General features: G+C 36.9%; 1 protein-coding gene across 1 annotated transcript; it reads left to right on the top strand.

The window, feature by feature from the left end:
- Nucleotides 1-3686: 3686 nt before the first annotated feature.
- Nucleotides 3687-10993, top strand: LOC116248179 (uncharacterized). Its single transcript, XM_031620826.2, has 9 exons — nt 3687-3876; nt 5666-5839; nt 7694-8105; nt 8333-8613; nt 8768-8836; nt 8950-9006; nt 9421-9473; nt 9566-9641; nt 9715-10993. The coding sequence occupies exons 1-9, from the start codon at nt 3836-3838 to the stop codon at nt 10706-10708; spliced, it is 2157 nt and encodes a 718-aa protein (XP_031476686.1). The 5' UTR covers nt 3687-3835; the 3' UTR covers nt 10709-10993.
- Nucleotides 10994-11353: the final 360 nt, after the last annotated feature.

Raw genomic sequence — 11353 nt, 5'->3', positions numbered from 1 at the left:
ATATCAATATATATAAGATTTGAATCAGATACCTAATCAAACCGTTCCGAAAAAATCAGATATGAAAAAAAAAAAGTTAATATCCTATTAAGAAATCAGATCGGATTTAGATTTAAGAAATGACATCTGATTAAATTCAGATTCAAATATACATAAATATCCAATCATATTTGGTTTCAGATCAGATTTAATCTTAAATAAATATCCTATATTCAATGCTCTTATACTTTGAAAATCTGCAGGATTCGAATCAAAACTTTGATTCAGATATAGATGTAAAAATCTGATTCAGATTATGAAATCGGATTTTAGATTCAAATATAACTTTTGTTCATTTTTGTATTTAAATCCCGAAGCAGCTATGGTGAAGACTATATCCAATTTGAATATGGTTACATCCCTAACTTTCAGAGGCATTTGATGGGTGTGCAAACATTTTTCATGTGTTAATACACGCTATCAACAAACTTTATAAAAAAGACAAATCATGAAACATTTTCTGGTTTAACAAGCAAATAGGATGCTTTTCTTATGATTTGCTCCAGCAAAGACTGACGTGCAGTGCAAAACTTCTCTTTCTTCTTTTTTCACGCCATCAGCCGCCCACGCAATCCATAATCTTATTATTCTAAACACTCTTACTGTTTGCCCTCAGATATTGGAGTGCAACTTTCTGGAATATATTTCAACAATTATGTCAAGATCAATTGAAAGCAATTTGGCTGCTGCGAGCAAATGAAGTTGGACTTGTTCACACCCTCTGATCTATAATTCTACTGTTTCTGATAATCAGCTTAGGCTTTTCTAGAAGTGTGTGGCGATGAATCCAAAGAGTTTTAACCAAAAAATTGGAGAATTTGGCGTAATGTCACACTCACGCTTCTTTCTTCCTCCATTTTTTAACGGAAACTTCAATTTAACAAGTGCCCCACTTTTTTAGATGCAATCCCAAAAACGGCGTTTCTAGCATTTTTCCTTGCTGATAACTGCCAAATGGAGCTCTCGAATAATATCACAGCCTTTCGGAGACAGGAAATTCACATTTAAAAAGAAATAACAAAGAAGAACAATTCTATTGTCAAAAAGCAACCCACAGTAAACGGACAATAACTTTCATTTATTTTTATTTTCAAAGTCATACAGAGAAAGACATATATGCAAAACAAATATCTATGACTACGTACATAGAATAGAAATATCTAACTGTGGTCATGTGGGTGCAATTTTCAAAGCCACATTTTTTTTTAAAATGATGAGCTCATCAAAGCGTTCTTTGGAACAAGGAAAAGAAATACAGTTGACCAATTCAATGTAAGAGAATAAATTTGAGTTCAAAAGTTGGCTGAAATATTTTGTAACATGAGTTCTTTTCGGCATCCAAGCATGCCCTTTTATTTTCAATTGGAACGATGAGTCATGACACACACTTTTTTAATTTCTCCTGAGTCTTTTTTAATTTTCTTTTTTGTAATTTATCATTCATAGTATTAGTAATGTTTTTTATGATTAATTCTGTAACATTAAAATTTTTGAAAAAAAAATCTTCTATTATACCATTGCTGAAATACCATAAACCTCTCTCTCTCTCTCTCTCTCTCTATATATATATATATATATATATATATATATGTTTTTTTGAAGAAAAACAAACAAATAAATAAATAAGTCTTTAATCAAGTTATGGTGCATGGAGTCCAGGGCCAATTCTATAAAAAGTCATTCAATCTCAGTTCTGCAGAACTCATAGAATCCACAGATTTCTAGAAACCATTTATTCTATTGTATAAAGAGATCCATAAAGGAAGGAAGTTATTTCAAATGCATAAAGAACAAGTTCTATTGTCAACATACTGTACACTTTGCTTTCATTTATTGTTTTAGATTTTCATAGTCACATCGGAAAAGACTTTATATATACAATTTTGCTTACAAGTCCCATATTATTGAATATATATATATATATAATATTTTATACATATATATACATAATATTATATATATATATATATATATATATGTCTGAAAATCATAGTTTTGTACGTAACTATTTCTTACATATAAACTACTAAGTACTGGACATCTAGGTGCAATTTCCAAAACCACTTCATTTTTTTTAAACGATGAGCTCATCAAGACTTCTTGGAACTAGAGTGAAAGCAAAAAAGAAACAGGCGATCTGTCATGAAAGAGATAGGCTCTTTAATGCAAGAGAATAAATTTTCAGTTCTAAAGTTAGCCTGAAATATATATTATAAAATGAGTTCTTTTCTTGGGCATCCAAGCGTGCACTTTTATCTTTGAATATAAAGAGATGAGCCATGAGCCGCACTATTTAAAATTCCTCAATTTTTTTTTTTTGCAGTTATGGGGTTTACGAAAATATGAAAAATGACAAATAATTGACTTTATTTAGTTTCATCTAATTCAAACTTTGATTTAAGCTAAGCAGCCAATAATAGTAGGACTTAATCTGAGATTTGTCAAAAAGTTGTATCTTCATTTGAAAATCATGTTCTTCTTATTTACAAACTAAGGCTTTATTAGTTATTAGATGCATATTAAATTCTTAACTTCTTAATTTTAAATGTTGTTTAACTTTAAATTCTCATATTCTAAACTAAGTAAAGAAGCTTTTATTGGCATGAAAAAAATATAAATATATCTTTTAGTTATATTTAACGCGATTGCAACTTGAACATTGAAAAAATAGCTAAAGCCTACTCCTATTTTTAAAAAATAGCTAAAATCTGAGCCACTAAAAAATAGTTCGTTACCTCTCATTTTCACACGACAAAACCTAAAAAGATAACTTGTTCGTGTTGCTTTCATCTATTTTCTCCATTTATTTATTACCAAAGCTAAAAAAAGGAAATTATTTATTTTCTAAAGTTGTTGACTCAGGTCTGGTACTGACCCGGTTCTAAACGTGGACTCAGCTAACCCGAGTCACCAGCCATCCTACATTGGTCCTACCCATGAGTCAAAGGCCTTAGACCATCAAGCCCATCTCTTGGAGACCAAGGTTAAGTGGGCTCGTCCAGCCAAATTTGCTTCATCCAAAACCTTGTCGCCATCGAGCCGACTTGAACTACTGTTACGAAAAATTATATTTCAATTGAATTCCACTTACGTAAAGACCATGCCCATTGACGACAAGTCTCCGCGAAACATCCATGAGAGAATGGTTAAAGCGGCCAACTCAGGTCAACTTGCTCCATGTCCAAATCCATGCTTCGTACGTGAAATGGCTCGAGCCGACTTGAGCTCAGTTTGGTGAATCGGACCTACATGCACAAGAAGTCAAAGTCAAATTGAGTCATATCGAGTCGAATTTTTTCAGGGCCAACCGATTCTTTTTGTTGACCGATTTGTTTCAATCGGCGCGCGAATCGAACCGGGATGAAGTGAGACTTACACATCAATAAGGAACTGACAGATGGATAAGATGGACGTTTGCATTGAAGCAAGCCTTAAACTATTTGTATGAGATAAACTTTTGTCCGTCAGATTTAAAGATGGACGGTTGGTACACAACCATATTGATCATCCGAGAGAATCTCGCTCTTGGAGTAGGTGCGGAATTGCCGGTGGAAGAAGACGGCCAATGGAAGCTCCCCACGTGTACGAGAGGGGGGTTGGAGCACCGACTCGGACACGAAAAGGGCCACGTTTTCCCCCTCTCTGAACTCCGCTGTCGCATTCTACGCGCTCTGTTTTCCTCTTCCCGGCACGACCTGCCTTCTCGTTTATCGAAGTTCGACCGTTGTTTCAACCGACCCTTCTCCTCGCCTCTTCTGTCCGTCTTCTCGTTTGGGGAGTCGATTCTGGCGTTCTGATGCAGAGGCTCGTGGATGGCGCCCTCGCCGTTGCCAAAGAGTAATGATTTCTGTGGAAATGTTGTTGTCGCCGTATTCTGTGAATTGGGTATTCGGTGGTTTGAGTTCTTGTCTCGTTATTTGGTTGCTTTGTCGCTAGCCATCGAATTCTTTTCTTTTCATGTCGTTTATTGAGATGGGCAGTTGTTCTTTTTTTTTAGTTTGATGGCTGATCCTGAGTTTTGTGGTCGTTGGGGAGGTGGGCCATCGATCCTGCTTAAGGTTTCCGTGCGTAATTAATGTATCTCGTTGCTTGGCTAATATCTGGCGATTCTTTCGAACTCCTGGATGAACCATGGTCATGATGTGGGCTTTTGTTTGTGTTTCTGATGGGTTCGGTTGAAATTATTTTCGGTTCTCGCAATGTGGGAAACCATGAGTTTGAAATTAAATGCACTATCTTTCTCTCTCTTTTTTTCTTTTTTTTTTCAGTATCGGGCAGGAATTTGGACGTACATTTACAGACTTTCACTTTTGAGCTGATCATATTTGAGATTTTTTTGGTATATTCTGGTTGTGGGAGGAAATGTTTCTCTCTTTCAAGCTTATGAGATTTTTGACCACGTTGATTTGATATAACGTGTCTAGGCGCACATATGCTGCTAACGATGTTTTTAGGAAACTATAGTTAAATTTCTTAAAGAGTTAAAGATGACGATCTTTCATATGGATACATTTCCTTGTCTTTAGAATCAAGAAAATTCTAGAGTGATGAAATTTTATCGTTCTTTGTTAACTTGTATTAACAAGAATTCCCATTCTCTAGCTGGATTTCAAGACGTTTTTCTAAGCTGGCTTCTGCTGGGGGGAATTCCATGCCCACTAGTGAAGTTGGTAGGCAGCAGAATTTGTAGAAAGAGACATTGATTGCAGGAGAGAAAACCTGCACGAATATATAGTGAAAGAGCGTGCATGGAAACAAATGTTAGAACTACTACTTCAGAAATGAGATTCCTTTTTGTGCATGTACTTACTAATCTTCCAAGATTCATTCTGCATTCATGCAACTTCTCGAATATGCTTTTAGTTGTAATAAATTGGAAACTATTTTCCTAGATGGTCTCTATCTTTATTTACCTCTCGTTTGTGATTGTGATGACTCTAACACACAGGCAACTTTCTTTTCCCTCGTTCCTGTTCTTGAATATGCTTCTTCCCTTTTCCTAACTTAAACCCAAACCAACATCTTGTTCATCTGCTTGATTTTATTGTTCTTTTAGTTACAGAAGCATGCTTTTGTGGAAGTCCATAATCTTGAGTACTTAGAGATCACAGGACAGAGTCTGAAAATGTTTCTCATATGGCATGAATTGAATACAAACTTGTCTAATGTTTTCTGGTTCCTGTTCTCTAAATGTTTGTCTTCATGAAAAAAGAAGAACAAAAATAGACTGTGTTCAGTGTGGAGTAGAGAACTGGAAGCGTCGTCCAAATTTGCTCTTTATGTCATTGACTCAAATGGTAAGGTTAGGCTTTGATATGTGTGGCTCTGGTCATCTGACTACTTTAAAACTACTTTCTAGGTCCAGCCACTTTACCTAACAACTATATTGTTTATCTTCTAGATTCTATAGTTGCAAGGCTCGCTGCCTCTATTTTGATTAAGTTCTACTCTACTGAACCTGATTAATATGCTGAAAATGACTTAACCTTTTCATGCTTCACACTTATTCCTCAGTCTGTGGCTGCGTATCTCCAAGCTTCCCTAGTTGTAATTCTTTTTACTGTTACTGGTTAGCTATGTTGACAATTTTTTTGTACAGTTTGTTGATTTGAGCTGTTCTCTGCAGATCTGTGAAGACGTTCACTTATGAATCTTTGAACAGTGTGGCAAGGGTAATTAATGGGACCTCAGCTCTTGTTCTTGCTATTTTGCCTGGGAAGACCAGTATTCTTGAAGGCATCCATGGCTGGGAACTTAGGCCTACTTTTCGGGGCCCTCGACTTCCTCGATGGATGGAGAAGTTAGTTCCATGCAAACCACCATCTTTTATAGATTAACAACTTCCTAGTTCTGCCTAGCTCTGTGTTGGAATTATCTTGGTTTTGTCTAAAGCGTCTTCAAGCGAAGTATTTTATAAGAATTATTTCCTACTAAAAAGCAGTCATATAGGGAATGCTTGGGATTGATTTTAGTTACATCTTCTCTTAGGCATTATCAGAGAAGATAATTGTAGATACTTTTTGCATGATGTAAGCTGTTAGGTGTGTTTATCATAGATTACTTAGCATAGTACATAGATTGTGAGAGTTAGTTTTTAGTACAAGTCTTGGGGACCAGAAACATCACATTTGTAACATTGGTGAAATTTCATGTTTGTATATTGATGAAGCTAATATGAAGCATATCTTAGGTAAGTAGACAATGAGAAGATGCTTCTGATGTTGATTCTCCTTCACACTTAACATTACCAGAGGGGCTGATTCTTTAAAGATCATTTTTAAAAGTCACTGTAAGGTCTTTTGTTTCCCATAATATTGGAGTGCATGCACAAATAATGGCTCGGATGAGATGCTTGAAGTCGTTTTTGCTCTTCATTTCCGCTACTTTGCTTTCAGCAGATTAATCTCCATGCCACAAGAATTTTGGGCAAACTTCTAATCAATGCTAAGAAAACCAATTTGCAGTAAGAGTCAAGATCTTTTTATCCCAGCTATCTTTACAACCCATGCATGAACTAAATCATATGTGTCATAGAGAAGACAATATCATGATCAATAAAGAAAAATCATGAATTGTTTGAGAGTGTCTCTATGACATTAATGTGATGTTCTGATGAAGTTGATATAGATAAAATCCATGTTACTGTGGCATGGTCTGGACTCTAGAGTATTACAACCTGTTACATATAAAGCAACTAGAAAGCAACAATGGGATTTAACGCAAACAAAAAGTATGTTCATCATTCATATTCATAAATATAAATTAATGAATAAAACTACTGATCATTTTGCTGTGTCCTGAACCTGCACCCATGTCCAGCCGTATTAATGCAGGTGGTGGCACCCCACTTGAGTCCATTTGGCATAGGTTCAAGGTGGTTTCTGTTGCCCATGTCTTCGTCACTTCCTCTGTAACTGAATATTTCTTGGAGTGGTTTGTCAATGTTAAGGCATTGGCCTTATGTTAATAGGCAACATCTGAAGTGACAGTTTTCACCTTGAGTTGGTAGTTCTGTAGATTTTATGCTTCGGTGAGAAATTCAAGGCAGTAAATAGCCTTTCTACAAGGGTCTGTCATCGTCAGGCCTTAGATATTTTCACCCAATCTACTTGCATTACCATGTATAGAATGATGCAACAACATCAAACTTGTGGAATATCATCACTGGATAGAGAATGCACAAAAACTCTTCTTCTGTTTATAACATCATCTTTTTTATGTTATATATATGTACTTGTACATATAAGGCATTTGCTTTTCTGCCTTCACCTTATTTTTTTGGCTATTTGTATGTTGGTGAATATTGCAAACATGATAAAAGCAAGGATCCAGTTATTGGCTTTTCTGATGACCTAAAAATGATAAAGCTTGGGATGAGAAAAGCTTAACTTTTGAAAAAGTTCCTATGCTTGAAAACTGAAATATACAGTAGTATAAGAGTAGAGATGTATAAGGAAAGGCCTACTGGAGAAAAAATGGTGTTGCACTAATATGTATTCTCTCTTTACCTTTTGAAAATTTCATCCACTAATAACATCCTAGGATGGTGTTTCTGTATTTTATATTGTGCTTTCATAGAGAGAGAAAATATGTATCCCGCATGTTCTTTTGACTCATTTCAATGTTTCATGTATCAAAATGTTTTCAATTGCAGTGGTGCGTCTTCTTTCAACCAGCTTATTCATGAGCTTTCTGCTGAATATGATCCCTCATCAATTTCTGATTATGCCTCTGGGGATGAAGATGATGATGATAGCAGCCAACCTGCATCTCCCCTTTCTCAAGTTTCACGATTTTCACGGGCTAGCTACTTTTCTAGGCATGACAGACATCAAGTATCTTGGATCAGAAGCTTCTTTTTATGGATTATTTGGCCTCTGATATTCCTTATACGGATTCCTATCCGCATCTTTCACTCACCAGGAGCAAAGAAAGATGCATCCACTTCTGTTGATGGCTGTACAAATCATCATCATTCGCATTCGCATTCGCATTTGAAGAAGATAAACCTCAGTAAGGATCATCTGGTGCACCATACTACAGATAGGAGGCGTGGAGTTGTGGAGGTTGTACTTTAGGTTGATTATATTTACATATATGTAGGCATATTTTTTTGGTTTTTGGCTGTAATAGGTCACTAAGATGATGAACTTTGTCATTTTATCTCTGGCTGGTATCTATTCCCCATTAAACTGCACAGTTAATGAAGCTTTCTTGCATATATTAAGTATAGTGGGTCCTAAATCATTACATAACCATTGATTTTTGTTTTTTGTTTTTTTTTTTAAAACAGGACTTGCAGCTAGCAATTGAGATCTTCATAGAGTCTGTATTTGAAAAATTCCATAGTGTTGCACATCTTCTTCTCTCTCCCTTTGCCACCTGCCGGCTGCTGATTAGATATATATTTTCTTGTAAGAGCAAGAACAAAGATGTTGCTACTGATGTAACTATATCTGTTCCTACTTCTATCCTTGGGGATGTGGATCCATCTCTAACTGAAAGGCAAACCACATTTCATCCACCACTGAATACAGATTGCAGAACTTGCGAAGACGTTATTAGAGAGCTTGGGTATGTTTGTTCAAAATCTCTGTTTCATGTCGACACTTTCCATATCTTAATGTTTTCCTGATTATTTGTTACACTCTGATTTTTTTGGTTTGCCTACCTACCCTTGGTACCCAAGTTTTGAAGTCATAGCAGCTGTTGACTTTTCCTTTGTTAGGTATCCTTACGAGGCCATCCATGTTGTAACTTCTGATGGATATATATTGCTTTTGGAAAGGATACCAAGGTGCAAAATGGAGAAACTGTTGTTATTTATTTATTTATTTTTTAACTGTGTACTTAAATTGCTTGACTGAATGTTTCTTTCTTTTTTTTCTTTTTTTCTCTTTTGCTGCTCAGGCATGATTCACGGAAGGTAATTTACTTACAGCATGGAATACTGGATTCATCTTTGGGGTAAAGTTTCCGTTCACTTTGTTCAGTCAGTTTTAACGTAGTTTTAAAACCTGTGTTAGAGATGCTATATAGGGAAGGCAATTTTGGTCACTATGGTCATGTTCTCATTGAACTGCTCATTTATTTCCCCCGTTACATGATTTTTTCTGAAAACCAACAGACATCAAAAGAACATGTAATGGTTTCACATTTCTTAGAACCTCGAATCTTTGTGCAGAAGAATCTAAATCATGCATTTCAGTTTGAATTTTGAAAGCTTTTAGTTGACAACAACTTGATTCTTGTTTTTGTTCGGACTCCCTGATTCAAACAGTTTATTCTTCTTATGTATACATTATATGCGGTGGCTAGGATGTGAGGACACTCGCAAGCTTTCACCTTTATCCTATTACTGACATTCAAATTTACATGCAGGTGGGTCTCTAACGGGGTTGTTGGTTCTCCAGCATTTGCAGCATATGATCAAGGTGTGCTTGTATGCTTTACCACTACACTCAACAAACTTCAATATGTCCTTATTATCAGAGGAATACATCTACAACATCCTGTTGTTTTTCAGGTTATGATGTTTTTCTAGGGAATCTCCGTGGTTTGGTTTCCAGGGGCCATGTTGACAAGAACATCTCCTCTCGCAAGTAATTACTAAATTCTGTAGTTAACTGTTGGTTTCTTGTTATTGAATAAGCCTCAGCGTTAAAGCTTCTGCAGGTATTGGAGGTACTCTGTGAATGAGCATGGAACCCAGGATATTCCAGCAATGCTGGACAAGATCCATGCAATTAAAACCTCAGAACTGCGGCATCAGCATCCTGAGCATGATGTTGACACGAGTGATCAGCCATACAAGTTGTCTGCCATTTGTCACAGCTTAGGAGGGGCAGTGATGTTGATGTATCTCATTACAAGACGATTAGAAAACTTGCCTCATCGACTTTCAAGATTGATACTTCTGTCACCAGCTGGTTTCCATGAAGAGTGTACTGTTGCACTGACGGTGCTATCCTATCTGTTGCGCCTGCTTGCACCTGTCCTCGCTCCTCTTGTTCCTGGATTCTACATACCCACCAGGTTTTTCCGCATGCTGTTCAACAAATTGGCAAGAGACTTCCACAATTATCCTGCTGTTGGGGGTTTAGTGCAGACTCTGCTGAGTTACGTTGTTGGTGGAGATAGCTCAAATTGGGTGGGAGTGATTGGTCAGCCTCATTACAACATGAACGATATGCCTGGTGTTTCTTATTATGTTGCTGTCCACTTGGCACAGATGAAGCACTCCAGAAAGTTTATCATGTATGATTTTGGGAATGCAAACGCAAACATGAAAGCTTATGGAACAGCCCTTCCGCTAGACTTGGGTTCACACTATGATTTGATTGATGTGCCTGTTGATTTGGTTGCTGGATGCAAAGATAAAGTAATTCCTGCCTCAATGGTTAGGAAGCACTACAAGTTGATGAAGAATTCTGGGGTGGATGTCTCCTATAATGAGTTTAAATATGCTCATGTTGATTTCCTCTTTTCACACAGTGAGGAGCTTCTGGCTTATGTCATGTCCCGCCTGTTGCGTGTTGAGCCACCATTATCAGTAAGTCAATCTAAGGCTATGAGGCTGGGAAGAACTGGTAAAAGAAGAAGCAGTAATAGGAAGTCGTCAGATTTTCCTTCAGAAGTGAAAGAAGTGGATTTAGTCCCAACAGAGTAGTCGCTAGTTCCAGCTGCATAGATTTCTGGGTCAAGGGAGAAATGTCCCTACTTTTTCTCGGGGATGGCTTCCTTTAGTTAGTCTTCATGTTGTATGCTGTCCTTATACTTTATTTAAGGACATAAAAAATGAGACGCTAGGAAAGATACTGCCGTTTTCAGATGAACTACATACAGTTCAGATGTCGAATCTGAATTAGCTCTAATGCTGACTCCACTCTGAAACGACAGATGATTGTAAACTTGAAAGTTGAATGGTCATTCCTGTACATGCCTTTCAGAGTTTTATGTGTTTTGTACTTCGTACACTTTTCGCTCGCTCGCTCGCGGTTTCTCTCTCTCTCTCTCTCCTCTCCCTCTCCATGTGATCTGGTCACAGGTATGCTTCATTAAAACAGGGAGATCAGGTCCTCCCAGCAACCGATGTAAAACACCAGCTGGAACTATGCAATTCTTTAACATGTTCACCAGCTGGTTGACCTTGTTTCATTAATCTCGTACTTGTGTTAGACCATCCATTTATACCGGTGTTATTGTAAAAGGCTAAAACTGAAACTTGTTTCTCAATGCAAATGGTTGCCTCTCGAACTCATCTTTACAGCTTCTCATTTCTATCTCCTCTACTTCTCAGGTCCACTGAGTAACC

Source organism: Nymphaea colorata, chromosome 2 (assembly GCF_008831285.2).
Source record: "Nymphaea colorata isolate Beijing-Zhang1983 chromosome 2, ASM883128v2, whole genome shotgun sequence".
NCBI classification, from domain to species: Eukaryota; Viridiplantae; Streptophyta; class Magnoliopsida; order Nymphaeales; family Nymphaeaceae; genus Nymphaea; species Nymphaea colorata.
The sequence above is the reverse complement of the archived record's forward strand: the minus strand, read 5'-3'. Positions and strand labels throughout refer to the sequence as shown.